Below are 17,810 nucleotides of genomic sequence, written 5' to 3'. Positions count from 1 at the left end.
TAAAAATGTTATATTATACACATATAAAATGCTGCATAATGATACATATTATAAAATACATTTGAATTTCCGTTTTCTTTTCGATTTTAAAAATGTTTTCCCAATCTTTAATATTTCATAAATAAGTCATACAATGTATTACATTCAATTTTGTATATTAGAAATTAAAACAATTGCCTTCTTTCGGAGGAACTTTTGAAGCTTTCTTAGGATTTAAAAGGAGACTAAAAAGTATGACAATTACAATAAAATGATCGTATATAGATACTATATACATGTTTGTACATACGTACAAATAAGTTGTATTACAAAAATGTTGAATAAATTGAATAATGTAAATGGCCTGGTAATGATAACGGAAAGATATGTCTACTATATGAAATCTTTGGTATGATGATCATTATTTTAGTCGCTCGTATATATAAGCACATGGTATTAATTTTCAAGAAGAAATGCAAGATCACATTATAAATGATGTGTTAAATAAAATGATTTAAGTGTAAATACACAAATATCATGCTGCTTCTGTGACGATTCACTAGTATAATATTAATTTTATCATAAGTTTGTAATCAAAATATGATTTATAATTTTTTAAGATAGTTATAATGTATAGTATACATTCTTATTTCAGAAGGATATATAACTAATTTTGCAGCTATTATTTTGAACATATTTTTATGCTTATTTTTTCCTTTAGTGCATGTAAGGCACCTCTAACGCTATGAAATAAACTTTTAAGTATAACTTTATATTGTAGTTTAGGGTTCGAGTCGTACACGATTGTTACAGATGGCAGGCAAAACTTTTCTTATATCATCAATGTTCTCAACTTCCATTCTTAGTCTACTGACCTCATCTTCATAATTCTTTACCCACTGTGTTTGCAAATTTTTTGCATCCGTTAAATTACGAATTCTTTGATCTAGACTTGCAGCTACAATTTCCTTTTCAGCTGCAGCTAAACGTTCTTCTAACGGATTTAAATCAGTATTATCTAAAATAAAGAAATTCAAATGTATAGATACTAGAATGTGTAGTTTTAAATAATGAATTTAATCTAAAAAAAGGTACAGATAAATTTAAAAAATTTGATACAAAACAATAACGTACCAATTTCCGGTAAATTTTCAAGTTCTTTTATTATTTCAGCTACTTCGGTTAGAGCTTTATCGAGTTGTTGCGATGCTAACGTTACATTAATCTTAGCTAGACTAACTTTATGATTTGCCTAAAAATGATTGAATAACATTGTAGTTATATTATCGTATAGTATAGTTATTACAATAAATGATACGTGCAACTAATTCCTTACTTCGGTTGTAATATTTGTATCTTGTCCACTTCGTTTCTCGTATTCCTTCATCATGGAATCTGTAATATCAACTCTTTGATGTAATTTTTCAGCTTCGTTTCCTACACGAAGTGCTTCTATTTTAGTTTTATTTGCTTCTGTTCTAATAGTGTTCGCTTTTGCACTAGCTTCCTCTGCATGCATCTAATATAAACATATTTCGTTTTCAGCGTATAATAAATTATATTATATATTACATATGGGATTAACAGTACTAACCTGAGCATCTTGTGCTATCTCACGCGCACTTTCGGCTTTATATTCAGAACCATCTAATATTTTTTCAGCTTGTGAAGCTTTCTCCTTGGCATCCATGATTAATGATTCAATATTTTTTATATCTTTTAAAGCATCTTGGGCTTTAACGCGCTCTTTTTCTACTTCAGCATGAAATTCTAAAAATAATATTATAATTGAAAAATACATTTATTTCTCTCCCTTTAAAAAAAAAATATTATCATTAATAAAAATACTTGATATGATATGTACCACCCAATTTCTGTAATGTTTCCTGAGCTTCTTTTAAAGTCTGATCTCCTCGTTTGACAGCATCATCTACTTTTTCATTTGCTTTATCTAATTCGGCTACAAGTTCGGCAGTAGCCGCTTGCTGATCTTGTACTAACTCTATTAACTCCTCGCTCTTTCTTATTTTCTCTACCATTTCATTTATAAGATTTTCGTTTTGATCTAACAACAATTGTGCTTGTTCTTTCAATCGTAATCCCTGTAATGTATTTTATCATCAATATTTAAATTATTTTCGGTAACAATAATAGTTGTCATAGTTTAAATTTACCTCATTATTTACGTCTTCAACTTGATTTCTCAATTGCTCGATGTCAACAGGTGGAAGTGCTAAGTCGAGAATCAATAAATCTATTGCTTCTTGCGAAACTGCGGATGATTTAGTGGCTGCTATGCTGGTAAGATTTTTCACCTCGCTCATACGATGCTCTAGTAACTCTAATTTATTTTCTAATCCTCTAATATCATCACTAAATACAAAATTAATTTTTAGAAGAAATATAATACAGATAAGATGATTTCAAAAACCATTAGTATAGATATTGGTAATAATTACATTATTACCAATATTCTAAGATAAAGTAAATAAGTACATACGTCATGTTAGAATATTTTGCTATAGTTTTTTTTGCGAGACTATAAGCTTCCATTGTTGTATTTCGCGCCTGTTCTGCCAGTGCATGAATCTTTTTCGCTTCATTAACATTTCTGTGAAGTTCGGGCAATATTGATTATGAAGAAATACTAAAGGTTTATAAAATTATATTACTTACAATTCGGCAAAGAGACGCGCGTCTTGCGCGATTGAAGTCATTTGTATATTCTGTTGACCAACTTGATCCGCACGTGATTTCGCTTTTGATAATGCAGTTGCTCCATCTGTGGCTAAATAATCTTCTGTATCCTATCATGTTTAAAATCTGAGTTGAACATCCAATTTTATAAATTTCATATAATATCATATCAATATTATTCTTACGGTTAATTGAGCATGTATTTTATCAAGCACTTTTTCTGCTTCGTCAATGTTCATTAAACCTTCCAAAGTAGTTCTATGTGCATCAAAAGCAGTCAGGTTCACAGTTTGTGCGATTTCTTCAATTTCATTCAGCTGATCACGTAATTCATCAAGTTGTTCCACCAACGTTTTATTTTCACCTAAAATATTTTTTAAATATAATCTCATTTAAAAAGTATGAATTATTGAATAACTTATACTTACTACCAGATCCTTGTTTAGCAATTTGTAGAAGATTCTTTACTTTATTCTGAACATTTTTCAATTCTTTTTCAAAGTCCGAATCTTTTATAACTGTCGGACTGCTGTTAATCTTTTTGAGTGTATTTCCTAATTCAGCTAAGCGTTCTCTATGGCTATTCACCGCAGCTTGAACAAGATTGTAACAATCAGGGCAATCGACGCATCCATTTTGTCTGTTATGTTTGTTCTCTTTACAACGATCACAGCGTCTTCCTTCTACATTGGGGAAGCACTATAATACAGGATTAATTATTTTAATAAATGCATACAAATTAAACTTTCCATTGTATAGTGTAACATTTTATAAACTTACTGGACATTGTCCACTAGCGTCACATTGCAGGTCTTGAGAACCGATATTATCACAATCACAAGGCTTGCATCCTTCTCTACTGAATCCATATTGATAAGAAACACATGCATCACAATGTTGTCCAGTAATACCAGGTCTACATTCACATTGACCAGTAACGGCATTGCAAGTACGATTGTAAGATCCTTCAGCATCGCAATTGCAAGGCGTACATCCCTAAAAAATATGTGATTATTTAACTTAGGCAAATACCTCTATACCAAATAAATAAAATACCTCTCCACTTAGAATATGATAATATCCTTCTTCACATTTATCACAATTTCGGCCGGTTACATGAGGCTTGCAAGTACAATGACCTGTTAATTGTTCACAAGGTGCTACTCTACCGTCGCTGAGTTCGACTGTGCCTGGCGGGAAACATTGGCATAGCTTACATCCATCTTCTTTACGATCAGACAATGCGTCTCCGTAATATCCTGTTAAATGTTATAAACATCGTTATTTATAATTTAAAAAAAGTACATGAAATATATAACAGTTACATTTTACTTACCTGAAAGACATTCTTCACAATGGAAACCAGCTGTATTATTTACACATTTCAAACATTCACCAGTTTCGTGATTGCAATTTCTTACAGCGTTCAAGTCGATATTGTTGTTGCAATCGCAAGGCCTGCAAGCTATACCTTTTTCAGGATTTCCGAAGTATCCATCCGAACATGTTTCACATCTAGGTCCTAAAACAAAAAATGGTATAAATAATAAAACTATTTAAAGATATTGTAGGACTACTCCATACGTTTGCCACTAGAGGTCCACTGACGCTAATGCTTTCTCGCAATCGGTTGTTCTGACTAGTTTCCGATAAATACGTTTTTCAATTCGACTTCTTCTATCCCTGTGTCTAAGGCAAGGGCCTGTTAGTCTATCTTATTAACGAATCCACTAACAAGCTCGGGACGAAACACTATTTCCTTTAAAGAGATTATTCTTACCTGTTCTACCCAGTGGACATTCAGAACAAATTGGATCAGGATTATTGCCAAGTAATATACAAGGTCCATTGTCAGGACAAGGACATGGTTTACAGTCATCAGGTGTACCCTTTAATGGGTGACCGTAATATCCACGTTTACATAATTCACAATTGCTACCAGCCGTATTATGTTCACAGATACACTGTCCTAAAATAAATCGAAAGATATAAATTCTCAGATTCTAAAATAAATTTCTACATTAATCTTCGTTATAAATTCACTCTAAAAAAAAGTACCAGTTTCAGCTTCACAAATATCTGCATGATTATTGCAATTGCAAGGGACACAAAGTGCAAAAGGACCACCATTAGGCGGATCATGATGGAATCCAGGTGCACAGGATTCACAAAATTGGCCTACGTAACCATGGGGACATTGACAATGCTCCACCCAATCAGCGGTTTCACCTGCAGCTCCACGGAGGGCCGTCTCCAACTTAACATCATCTAAGAATCCTCGACCTGTAGAAAGAAAATTAAATGCATCAGTAACTTCATAAACACAATTTTATCTACGAATCTTAATTAAGATACCTTGATGCGTATAGGTGCCACGAATTTTAATAGCTGTTAAGTTCGATAAAATAGACATGAAAGCTCGAGAGGAAAGGCGAGGTTCCCAACCATAACTAGGATGTTCATGCAATTTGAAACGATATTCATGTGGCTGAAATAATTTTTTAATAATTAATAAGCCATTGATATGATTCCTTCACTGTCTTACTTACTGTCACTGAAGGTAAATAATTATTTTGTCCAAAAATTGGTTGTGTAATTTGTTCTCCATTTCCTCCCTCGAGGATTATATCACGGACAGTGGGTGCTGGACCAGCTTCCCCAATTCTTAGTGTAAATAATAAGTCTTGGTTATAAGATGCACGTTGATCGCCGAGGAATCTATCTGCATTTTTCATCAATAAACAGTATGATATTTATTTGTATAAGTGAAATATAAAGCTTTATTGTGCTTATATTTTCTAAAAATTTTATCCTTTATAGTTCTTATCAAAAAATGCAAAGAGTTTATTATGTATTTGTTTTTACCAGGAGCAATAAAATATGCATTGTCTCGGTCCAATGCCGTGGCATATATCGTTTGAGTAAGAGGATCATAATGAAGTGGTATCGGGTTACCAGCCACGGTAGCTTTCCATCGTTCAGTTCCTCTCACAAACATACTCTCAATTACAACTTTAGAATACCCAGTCGCTGGTCTGCACACTGAGGAATGTCCGTAACAGAAGCATGGTGTACAACCGAATTCATTATCCATTGCAAGATTGAAAAATCCCGGTTTACATCTATTTATGATAGAAACGGTATTATTACTTGGTTTTTCATCTTTATTATACACGTTATGCTATTAAAAATATTAACGATATAAATTTACTAACACTCGACATCGCTTCCCTTCAACATTTTCTTTACAGATACAAACACCATTAGTAGGATCACAAGTTGGTGCATTCGCAAGGGAACCGGCTGCATTACATTCGCAAGAGGTGCAACCGTATGATCCAAAGTTGTAATAATTTGCTGCGCAACGATCGCATTTGTCACCTGTTACACCAGGTTTGCACTGACATTTTCCTTCGCTGTTACATTGTAAACTTCTCGAACCTGTAAAATGACATCGAATATTTATTCATTTTTTATTTTCAGTAAATATAAAAAGTTTAAATTATTTTAAATATTTTAATCGATTTTTTATAACTTTTTTAAAAATATATTTCAAATTAATTAATAAATAATAAAAAACTGTCAAGATCGGGATGGCAAAGAATGCAACAATTTACCAATTTCGTTGCAGTTACAAGCAACGCAATAACTGTCTTCCGGACGCTGATAGAAATTCTCCCTACAATGTTCGCAATTCGCGCCATCACGATTAGCTCGACAATCCAGGCAGTGACCACCGTGACCAGAAGCCTTGTATAGTTCCTTATCGAAGAAGCATCTCTCTGAATAACCATTGCAGTTACAAGCTGAAAAATAAGGTCATGATACAGATTAAGATAAAATTTAAACAATAATGAATTGCTGTATATGTATAATAATAAATAATGATAGATTAATATAATGATAAATAATATTATAAAAAATAATTTTGATAGTGTATCATTTGTTTTAATATGAATAATAACATTATCTAGATATTTACTGGATCCCGAATACCACGGAAGAATTCCGTCCCACCGTGATGAAGTACTAATCATCACATTCACAAGTAATAAACATCCGATTAATCTCATTTTAGACGACCAGTTCATTACACAATTTATAAACAAAGAAAAAACGAATAATTTTTCATAATTATTACCACTCTTCATCAAAATTTGAAATTCATTTTAAGAATTAAAAATTGAATAAATGTTCTTATATATATTTAGTAAATGATCCACAAAAATATAAAATATATAAAAAGTTGTTTAACTTGGTACAACATAGTTGCAATAAGTTATAATATATACATGTTTAAACACTGACAAATATAAATTTTTTTAACAATAAACACTGTTTGTTTACATTGATTCTTCTGTAAGAAATCGTTTACTATAATTACTAATGACATTTAACGATGCAATTTAATGACGTTTTGTTAATAATAAGTAATATATTTGATTGCACTGAATAAAATCAAGACCATCTTGATTTCTTGTTTGAAAAATTTGCGTCAATACACGATCTAATCAACGCGATGTAATAAATATCTGCTTGTATCGTAGTATCTTGAGCACTGAGCCCGTGATCTACAGAAAAGCTGCATTGTGTGCTCCTGTATTGCCAACAGTCCCCACTTCAGAACAAGCAATGAACGTAAAAGGTAAAGCTGGTTAGGTAATGCCAACGTGATCGTGAACGCGAACTCTCTTCGACTGCTTGAAAAGGTGATACTCGCAATACCGAAGAAATTGTTCTCCCTTGTATAAAATACCTTCATATTCGGTATAACAATATATGCCAATATATTAGATTATAGCACGCTATTCTATGTCGATCTGTGTTACAAACAAGTAAATAATTATCAGTGATATCAATATTAGAGCTAATACGAGATATATCTGTATCATAGAAAAATTAAAAAAATGTAACAACAATAGGAGTTCTATTTGTTAATTTTATGTTTTGTTGACTTTTTTCAATAAACAACTCATGCACTTAATAATAATCTTCTTTTTTCTTATTATCTTCTTTCGTAATAAGCAAATGTTTCTTTTACTAATGAGATGACACTGACATTGACAACATATGAATTCTCTTATTACGTACTTTTACTAGACTCGAGATGAAAAAATGGGGCATAATAACAGATTTAAATAGAAACTAAATAATAATATGATTATCATTTATAACAATCATATTATCACACGAGTATGTTCTAGTCACCGAATATAGTACCTGAAAACCCCCCGTTTGAAGAGCAGGTTTGTCAAGGCCCACCTACACACTGGCCAGGATACTGACCTTTTATTGAAGATATTCTCTTTTCATTTATACCCATGATATACGTGTGTGCGTGTGTATGTGTGAATAGTTACACACATGTATCTTCTTACTTTCTGCTAATTCATTTCTTAAGGATACTTCGCAAAATTACGTTATATAAAGCTATTCCAATACATACGTTTACATTCGTGCGCATCTTTAGTAGTGGCACGTCCCCACGGTGCATCATTATAAAAGGGCAAACACTCATTGCAATCTGGGCCAGCAGTATTATGCTCGCATCTGTGAATAATTAAATTTTTGTCTCTTTCAAATTTGTACTTGAAAATCATAATATACATATAATAGGTGGAGGAAATTAATGAATAGACTGACGTAGCCGCATCTGAATATTTTCTTCAAATCTTAGGTATATGAAATGACACGAAAACTTTTTTATTTTCCATATATGTACGTATTTCCCAATTATCGAGGGAAAATTTACAAAATTACGAAGACGTTTTCCGTGATATTTTATATCCCAGATATTATTGATATTTAATCATCCTTAATCAGTAATAGTATATTGCAAGAATATGTATCTGCATACATTATCTTACCTACATACTCTGCGAGTTTTTCCATCCACGCTGGTACTGTTTACGCATTCTCCAGCGTGGCCGTTGCAAGCGCAACGTGCTCCAACGGCGACGTCAGCGATCGCATAGTAGTAGGACTTTAATACATGATCATCGCCAAAAACTTCGTCTCCAAAAGTGTTTAATCTATCCAGAGTGATCCTCAAATCCGTTGCTTGTACCCATTCCTTAAAACGAGAATAGCGTTCGTCATTTACTCATTCTAAGATATATTATTTATAAATCATTTTATTATATACATTTATATAAATCAAAAGTGAAATCTTTATATGATCCTTATTAAGCAGAGTCACTATTAATAAAGAAACGCGATTTCAGCGAAGAATTATGAAACGATAAAATGAAAACTGTACCTGCAATGCTGGATTAGTTTCGAAATTATATGCCGAAGGTCGACCTTCTAGAGTGGAAAATGCAACAGTACCCTTGGTCAAAGGCGATATATCGGAATAGTCGGAAGTACACAATACTCTGGTATCATCTCCCCGTACAGTTTCCTTTAAATCTGGTAAGTCATATGTATCTCTGCAGGTCGCAGAATAGAATTGGAAAGGTTCCCATGGCGACTTTTCGTTCTTCCTCTTATAAATACCCCAACTTTCTGGACGCGGCGACTCGAAAAGTGCTCTAACGTAAGTTATATCGAACGTTTTGCCTATAATTATTTAAAAACACTACATATAAGAAAACAAGGAGAAATGTAAAAAATAGACACATAAATATTTATTATTATCATTATTAGTAGTACATAATATCAATATCATCTAATAAATATTTATATATATAATAATTAAATATTTTTTGAAAAACATGTTTTCAACTATTTGAATGATTGTTTGAACAATTATTGAAATTATTACGAAATAAAGGGATTCTACGCCACTGTAATTCTTCACTGTAAAGCCAGCGGGGTGCAAGTGGCTGATTCTTTCCTAAATGAACACGTGGTACACAGACAGAGATTCTATGTTCTTCACGTGTTTAAGGAACTTCCACTATTATCCGGATTCTCGAGACATGCTGTTAAAACTAGTTTACACGCGTATGGTAAAGCTATTTCATAATAAGGATCGTTTCAAAATGTATAACACTATCAATTTTCAATAGAGGAAAATGTCGTAGTGTTATAGAAGTACGAAAAGGTATCTTCTAGCGGCATGTACAATCGGCAGATGCTAAAGACGCAACGTTAGCATTTTACTTTTACAAAAGTTTGTATATGTTATCTCTAACTTTAACAATAAATATTTAAATAATGCGTTCCCTGTTTACACAAGAAAATAACTTCAATTTCGCGTTAAATTTCGATAGCAACTTTAACAACTATTTTTAAAGAAAATTTATAAAATATTATAACGGTAAGTAACGATTGTTAAAGAGAAAAGCTTACAAAATAAAATATTAATACAAGAATGAAGGCTCGCTTACATGTATATTTCTCCATCAGTTCGTGGTTCCGAGAATTATCTCATCACACACGCATCCTCATAGATAAGGATGTGAAAAAAAAAAGATTAAAAAGGGAGAAATAGAGAGCGACAATCATTGGGGACGTGTTAAAAGTTCATCGCAAATACCGATGAATGAACTGCTTTCCTCTATCTATAGTGTAAGATTCATCGACATTATCTACTATAATTCCGCAACGAATGGTCTCAATTAAAGCGATCCAAACCACAGCCACATTTGAATTAAACCACAATACTTGATACATCGCGGGCAAATTTTAATACACTGAAACGAACGTTTTATTACGATATCATACATAATGAAACTCGTTTATTTTGATCTCCATTTATTGGGAAAAATTTTTGGTTAATGCCCGTTCACACGAAATCCTGTCCATTGAATTCACTTATCTGAACGTAAATTTCCATTATATGAACGGAAAATCATAAATAGTGGAGAAAGCCAGTGTATTCTTATTATATATATAAACTGGTAATTTCGCAGAATTTAGATAAATAGAGCTCTACTATAATTAATGTAGCATCTAGTATGTCATACCTAAATGTAGTGTGAGATTAACTTGATTTGGATATTCGATACCCTCGAACATTGTTTCTGACTGCCACCACGTTGCATTGTCGTTATTGTCGTGATCGGTAAGGTATAAAGCCTGATGATCTCCGTACTGACATATCTCACAAGATTTCTTTTGGACCCCAGTCTGTTTACAAAATTCTGTTGGCCGATCTTGACCACACGTGTTCGTTGCTTCCATAAGTACGTTAAATGCCGCATTCTCAAAAGGTGGTATACACCTCTATAACACAGAGCATTTAAAATCATTTCAAAATCAGTTTAAAAGAACCGCAAATTTTTATTGAAACATTAAAAAAATTTTCTTTGTTTTTTAATTTATATCTTTTTTACTGCATTGGTTTCTTATTATTACTTTCTTATCCTCATATTCCCAAAAATAAAATTTGGACATTCTTTTCCTGGAAAAGAAATTTCAAATTTTTTTCTTGAAAAAGAATTTTTCAATTTCTTAATGTTCTAATTCTAAATGCCAATATACTATAGTAGGTCACACAAATGTTGCAAGGCCACCTAGGATGCTAATATTCACATTTCCGTTCCAAGTCGTTCCTACAAAATTATATTTCCTACAGAATTCTTGCAAGGATATATTATCGAAAGAATCGTACTACGTAAATATTGAATTGTACTACGTAAATATTGAATTTTAACATCTCTAACAACAAATACAATAGGATAACGTAGAAAATAGGATGAAATATACAGAATTAGTATTTTAGAACTTTTTCGTTCCTTAATACTTAGAGGGTCTATTTGGTTTTATCTCTCCAGCTATCACCGAAAGTTGATGTAACTTCGAACCTATACTGTGATAACCTAATGTAGTAATATCGAAAAAAGAAACCGAAATTCTGATGACTAAGAATAAACAGCAGACTGCTCGTATTTATGTTCCTGGAGTAGTATAGCTATGGAGAGTGATAAATGCTTACAAAAGAAATCTCGAAAAATTCACATCACTATATTATATGGAACATATAAAAATGCATTATAAATTAATATTGAACTATTTAAGTATATAAGAATCGAATATAACGTCATTTAACGTGTATTACAAATTATTTTTCTTTTACATTAAAATTTTTCAAAATTATATTTGATAATCATAAAGTTTAATAAAAAATTTATATACACTGTCAGTTTTATCTCACAGATATAATAAATAATATATTAACAAAAGGAGCACGAACCTGTGGTTTTCCACTGTCATCGTAGCATTTATCTTCGTCTCGATATTTTGGAAATCCACGGTATAATTCGTCTGAGGGGTCAGGTTCTGCAAATACTGCCACCAAGAGGATTGGAATTAACATTAACATCTTCTTATGTCTTCCTCTAGTCATGTTTGAACCTTTTTCGATGAGTCTTCTTTGTCGTAATTTCGATCCACTTTTATTCGGCAGAGGTAAATCCGTCAAATTCCCACTTTTTTTTTAATTTTTTTGAAGATTAGAGCGAGCACTGATTTTCGATCGGGCCCATCGACAAGGACACCCCCAACAATAATTTTTTATTTTTTACTGCTGAGACCGCATTCCGCGAATCGCCTCTTATCTACCTAATGTTCATTAATCTTTGTATTAGCTCTCAGAGTCGTTATTCATTCTCAGTATATTGAACTTGATATAAGAAAGTTATATATAACTTTTATAAGTTAAAGACTATTATCATATTTATAATTTATATTTTTAAATTATGAAATTTTAATAATTAAATTTTCACAATTTAAGTAAGATACCCTATATTCTATATTCTATTCTATATTTATACATTTTACTATTAAAAATGAATCTCTAAATAAAAACTTAAAAAGAATGGTGAATAGAAATCGCTCAACATAAAATTACCACGTAAAATAAAGACGTTATTAAAATTGTGCACGACAATTTCATAGACTATAATATAAGTAATAAAATCGTCTAAATAATTTTTAATTCAAATTAAAATACTTCTATAATATCACACAGGTGGCGTCTGTTTGAATAAAATCGAACACCACTTTTCACTTTTTTCAAAAATCTTAAAAATTAAAATATTATATTTAACGATACTTCGTTTTAAAAATCTAGGAGATAAATATGCATATATTCTCTACGAATACAAGTTTTAGATCATGAATCATGAACCGCAATTTGAATAAACATTTATAAAGTTATAATTTAAAAAGTTAAATTGTCGTTTCATATATTTGCACAATTCTATTAAGTATAAAAGTAAAACTTTAACAAAAAAAATTATCTGTCTTTAATAATCTTTTACTAAAGTAGCAGTAAAATTTCGACATTCACAATCGTATAAATCACAAATTTGCCGCGAAGTGTTCACTAGTACTTTGGTCAACACAATTCACACAAGCATCGCGAATTTTGAAAACAGAGAAATGAATTCTTATTCTAACCTCTTCGACCGACGGAGAATTGGAAAACCATGAAGAAAGCCTCTCTCCATGCAACAGCTTAGTGAGAAACTGAACGGGAGGGAGTCCGTGAGTGAGGCTGTGGGAAGTCGAATGTGCGGATGCCAATGTTTGTGGTGGTAACGTGCCGCCACTCCTGGTAGAAAGTGTAGGCCAAGAGAAATGTAACGACCAAATCGTTAGGGTTACATTTCGCATTTTATTATTACCAATATTGTATGCAAATATACAATAATAAATAAGGCAATAACATCTTTCTAGATTTTAATTTTTGAATAAGAAAAGTTCGTTTAAGAATTTGAAAAAATATATTTTCTTTATTATATATATATATATATATATATATATATGTTAATTTAGAATGTTTGGTTAAGAATATAATTTATAAGAGATTTTTATTTTTGTTAGTTGAAGTGAAAATTAGAGATTATTTGTTAGAGCTCGTGACCAGTATATCTTGCTAGAACGGAAGTGAAAAAGAGATTACTCAGGAAATGATGACTTCTTCCTACTATTATCAATATTGTACTATAATATACTTCAATTTGTTGTTTTCAATTTCTTTAAATAGGATATGTAGAAAAGTAGAGTTTTATTAAAAACATTATTATAAAAATTTGTAAATAATATTGTGTTAATGAAAATGAATGATTGAGGATAACAATGAAAAGAGACGAATGCTAAATCGATAACAAATACGATGTGTATTGACAAACTGTTTTATATATAAAAAAATTGTACAATATTTATAATTCGATGTTTATCACTTAGAAAATACTGACAATTTAGACTATTATCTTTTTACCAGGAAATGGGAAGTGATAATGCATGTCCACCCATGCGTTTATATAGTTTTTTAATCAGTAATTGTTTCACTGTCATTAATATGATTTGATTCACAATTGATAAAAAGTTCAGTTAATTTATAAATGAATACAAGCATGTAAGTTCAGTATGTTGAATGAAAATAATAAAAAACTGTAGGAGCAATAGAAAATTATATTTGTATAAAAATATAAATGTATAATAAGATATGTTTTTTCTTTAAGACAGTCTTTTACTACATTTATTAGTAGTGATACTAGCATATTATTAAATGTTGCTGAGTTCGAGTAGTATGAAGAGGTACATAAGTTATTATTAACATTTATATATACATAAAACAAAACTATATGTTTGTATGGCATTAGTTATCACCTGAATTATATTTCCGTAACTGCTATTATGATCTTACATGTTCATTGAGTATAACTTAAACATACGTTATATTCATAAAAAATTACATTATGTATATAAGCGTATGAGATATTCCTCGATTTTGTTTTATAATTTAACAATAAACACTTTCATATTCGTAAAGTACGATATGGAAAATTCTATTCCTAACAGTCAATTTTTTCAACATGAAATAGACATATTAATAATATTTATCAACGTTATTATTTGTTTTGTCATAGACAAATGTGTCTCCTTTTGATGAAATAACGTCTGAATTTTTTGATGATTAAAATATTAGTTTCAGATTCATTTCGTTAAATCGCGTACACTACATGTCCCCATTTAAAAGTGTAGAAAGGTGTACTCTCAAATCTCGAAGATTTCTAAACACGTCCTCCGCAGGGATTTCTTTTTGGTTCCCATCATTATCATGTTGAATAAGTATTGCGTTCCATTTTGCGTCTTTAGCACCAATGTAGTCATTATTGACAGAATCGCCAATATGTATCGCTTGTTGGGGACTTATGTTGATACTATGTCGTTTCTTTGTTAACCTGAGCGCCTCGTCAAATATCAAAGTATCTGGTTTCTCCACGCCGAGATCGTAGGATGTTAAGACAAAAGAAAAATAAGAACGTATCCTTGTATCCTCGAGTATCGCTTCCAATCTCTCATCAAAATTCGATATTACTCCCAAAATCAGTTCTTTTTTTTTAAGATAGTCCAGTAACTCGATAGTGCCTGGATACTTGTGCCAGCACATACTCGTGCCATAGCATCTTATCAAACTGTTAGCAACCTATGGGTCATAACGATAAAAAGGGTCATCGATAGTAGGTATGAGTTTGGGTTAAATTCTTTCGGTAATCATTTTTCTCTTTATTTTTGGTAGTACTTCCTTCATCTTATAATATATATATTTTTAATCACGGAAATCCAAAACTAAAGTTAATAAGAATAAAAATATATTCCTTAGATATAAAATTAATAATAAAATAAGCAGCAGATAATAATGAAATATAAATGATTTGTATTCATTTAAAAGGTTCAATTTTTTTAAATAGTTTTTAAGTTTAATTTATCCTTAAAAGCATTAATTTCATTTATAATAAATAACACCTTTAAACCATATCTAGATATGATTAATACTTTCGCAGAACTGTATATAAATGATCGTTTGTTAAAAATTAAATGTGAAAAAATCAAATAAAATATTTGTTTTATTCGTTTCATAGTAAAATATAAATTTCCGACATCGTGATGATTTCTATCACCTTATCTAAAGTAGCATCCGAAATGTATTTGTGTTGATCCTTAAAAACACTATGAACTAGTTGCCTCCACCAATTTTCCCATCCGATGCCTGTGTGTTTCCCATAAACAGGATGTTCTAGACTAAGCCTATGAAAGCTGTTTTTGAAGCTTCGCGCCAATTTGCGTCGATCAAGTGGCAAGCCGTGCTGAGAACCAATTTCGACGTAATCCTCCAATTTCGTCATCAGCAACGTACCAGTGACATCGAAGGTTATTAATCGCGGTCGGATGATCTTTATCATTTTAAAATTTTATCTATAAAGGGAGATACACCAAATATCTAGCACATTGCTCCTGTGACAACAGTATGCAACCAAAAAAATAAACACTTGTTTCACGTCACGAACAGTATTACCAATCTCAACTTCACGTAACAGAGCGTTTTTAACATTTGCAACGCCATCGGAAGTTAACAATAAAGCCTTTGGAATTTACGTATTTTTAATGTATTTAACGTATGAAAACATTGTTTTTCATATTACTTCGAATGATCTGATCTTTTTATATGCATTTTGTATGTATTGCTTTATTGTTGTAATATGTTGAATAATTATAGCTCTACATTATATTATGTGATATTTAAAAATCTATTTATATCATAAGAACTTAAATTCTATATATAATTATATAAAGAAATTATATCATAGTAGTTTTTTGATTGTAATATTATAATTATAAAATATTGATAAATTCTTATTCATGAAATTTATAAAAATGGTCTGACAAAAATTGTAAGTTATTTAAAAAGTAAGTTGAAAATATACTCACGTATGAAACAACAATATCGTGAAGAAGCACAAACTGTACAGTAAGTGCATTAGCAAAGCTCATGCACCTCGTGCAGAAACCAGAATAAGTATGACGACTATTCTCACGCCGTTTATTCGTTAACACGTGACATATTCCTGAAGAAAACATGATACGGATAATATGCACCTATGATATATTTCTACCATAAATTTTAAATTAAAATTAAGTGAAATTAGAGTAATTTTAATATATTATAATATAATATTCTTTCGAATCATTAGAATAGTGTATATGTGTACATGCACTTATAGTAATTATTTTTGTATAATATTCATAGTGTTTATGCTTTAAAACACGGTCATACAAATAAGTCTAGACACTCGCTAGAAAAACCCGTCCATCTCTTAAATCGAAGAAGATTAAGATTTCCTTTGGAAAGGTCTCGTTTTGCGTACAAACAGAGATGAGTAGAGTGTCTCTGTCTCTGCCTGAGATATTCATAGCATGTCACGCATGCGCAGAACGAGATTTCTTGTCTTCCATGTTGGTTTCTCACGACTCAATTTTTCAACAATTCCTTCTATGCTTTCGGTATATGAATGTCAAAACCTGTTTGTATGACCCTGCTAAAAGATGACTTATGTATTATATTTGTCTTGAATACTTAATAATTGGAATACTTGAGTAATTGGATAACTATAATTTGTTAAAACAAAGGCAATTATGTAGATATAAATTTCGAAGCATATAATAGGTATTATACAGAAATTGGCAGATTTGTATAAACCGCGATGTTAATTCTTTAATGCTTAAATTTTTTTGTATGAATTCATATCCCCAGGATATATTTCATATTTTCTGCTTTTGTGGCCGAGTATGGAATAGAAAAAATATTTTTACTGGAATAGGGAGACTTACATACCTGATTGTGCAAAAGAATATAAGAGTATAACAATTAATAATAGCAAAAACAATAACAAAAATAATAAAAACAAAATAAGATTCAAAGTTGTCGGAAAGAAATAGCTATATAGAAAAGAAATTCCTGAACGCTGTCTGATCAAAGACTAAAAGAATAGATGCGAGAAGCTAGCACAAAAAGCTGCTAAAATTATCATCGTTTATTCACCAAATATACAACAGACAGCGTTAGAAAGGCAATATATATATTCTTAACATAAAATATCATACTTAAAGTCATAGATGTCAGTGGATAAAGAAAACAAGCTGCCAGAAAACGAATGTATAATAAATTTGGCGTACTAATGTATGCCCGTACATGTTACAGGTGTCAGTATTAATAAATTAAACCGATAGAACTCATAAATTATCTAAATTTTATCGAAAATGCATATTTTATACGATGCAATGATTCATGAAAAGTTATATGAATTTTATATATAATATTTTAATCAATATTTAACAATTGGAATAAGTACATAATACTTCTCGCGTGATTTTGTTTATCACGCATAGATAAAAAT

The 17,810-nt window shown here is 30.9% G+C and overlaps 2 protein-coding genes across 4 annotated transcripts; both read right to left on the bottom strand.

The window, feature by feature from the left end:
- Positions 1 to 706: 706 nt before the first annotated feature.
- On the bottom strand, positions 707 to 17,381 carry LanB2 (laminin subunit gamma-1). Of its 3 annotated transcripts, XM_069115642.1 has the most exons (28): positions 17,249 to 17,381; positions 16,345 to 16,512; positions 13,027 to 13,180; positions 11,819 to 12,186; positions 10,590 to 10,848; positions 8,936 to 9,237; positions 8,544 to 8,749; positions 8,123 to 8,226; positions 6,294 to 6,482; positions 5,892 to 6,117; positions 5,542 to 5,798; positions 5,226 to 5,398; positions 5,032 to 5,164; positions 4,735 to 4,959; positions 4,457 to 4,645; positions 4,013 to 4,198; positions 3,733 to 3,935; positions 3,457 to 3,672; positions 3,105 to 3,375; positions 2,862 to 3,040; positions 2,656 to 2,786; positions 2,480 to 2,590; positions 2,154 to 2,352; positions 1,844 to 2,081; positions 1,574 to 1,749; positions 1,316 to 1,498; positions 1,114 to 1,231; positions 707 to 997 (listed from the first exon to the last, which is right to left on the bottom strand). In XM_069115642.1, exons 4-28 carry the CDS (start codon positions 11,969 to 11,971, stop codon positions 762 to 764), a joined length of 4,863 nt encoding a protein of 1,620 aa, XP_068971743.1. In that variant the 5' UTR covers positions 11,972 to 12,186; positions 13,027 to 13,180; positions 16,345 to 16,512; positions 17,249 to 17,381; the 3' UTR covers positions 707 to 761. The 3 variants fall into 3 exon arrangements, with proteins under 3 accessions (XP_068971743.1, XP_068971752.1, XP_068971761.1); XM_069115651.1 differs by lacking the exon at positions 13,027 to 13,180; XM_069115660.1 differs by lacking the exons at positions 8,123 to 8,226; positions 8,544 to 8,749; positions 8,936 to 9,237; ... (3 more) ...; positions 16,345 to 16,512; positions 17,249 to 17,381 and adding an exon at positions 6,659 to 6,827.
- Positions 13,733 to 16,107, bottom strand: LOC138181144 (rhythmically expressed gene 2 protein). The gene is made up of 2 exons (XM_069115772.1): positions 15,537 to 16,107; positions 13,733 to 15,061 (listed from the first exon to the last, which is right to left on the bottom strand). Exons 1-2 carry the CDS (start codon positions 15,816 to 15,818, stop codon positions 14,591 to 14,593), a joined length of 753 nt encoding a protein of 250 aa, XP_068971873.1. The 5' UTR covers positions 15,819 to 16,107; the 3' UTR covers positions 13,733 to 14,590.
- Positions 17,382 to 17,810: the final 429 nt, after the last annotated feature.

The sequence above is a fragment of the Bombus flavifrons genome, chromosome 1, assembly GCF_040668555.2.
Source record: "Bombus flavifrons isolate JBK064 chromosome 1, iyBomFlav1_principal, whole genome shotgun sequence".
Classification (NCBI taxonomy): Eukaryota; Metazoa; Arthropoda; class Insecta; order Hymenoptera; family Apidae; genus Bombus; species Bombus flavifrons.
Note: the sequence above shows the minus strand (reverse complement) of the source record. Positions and strands in the feature narration are given on the sequence as shown.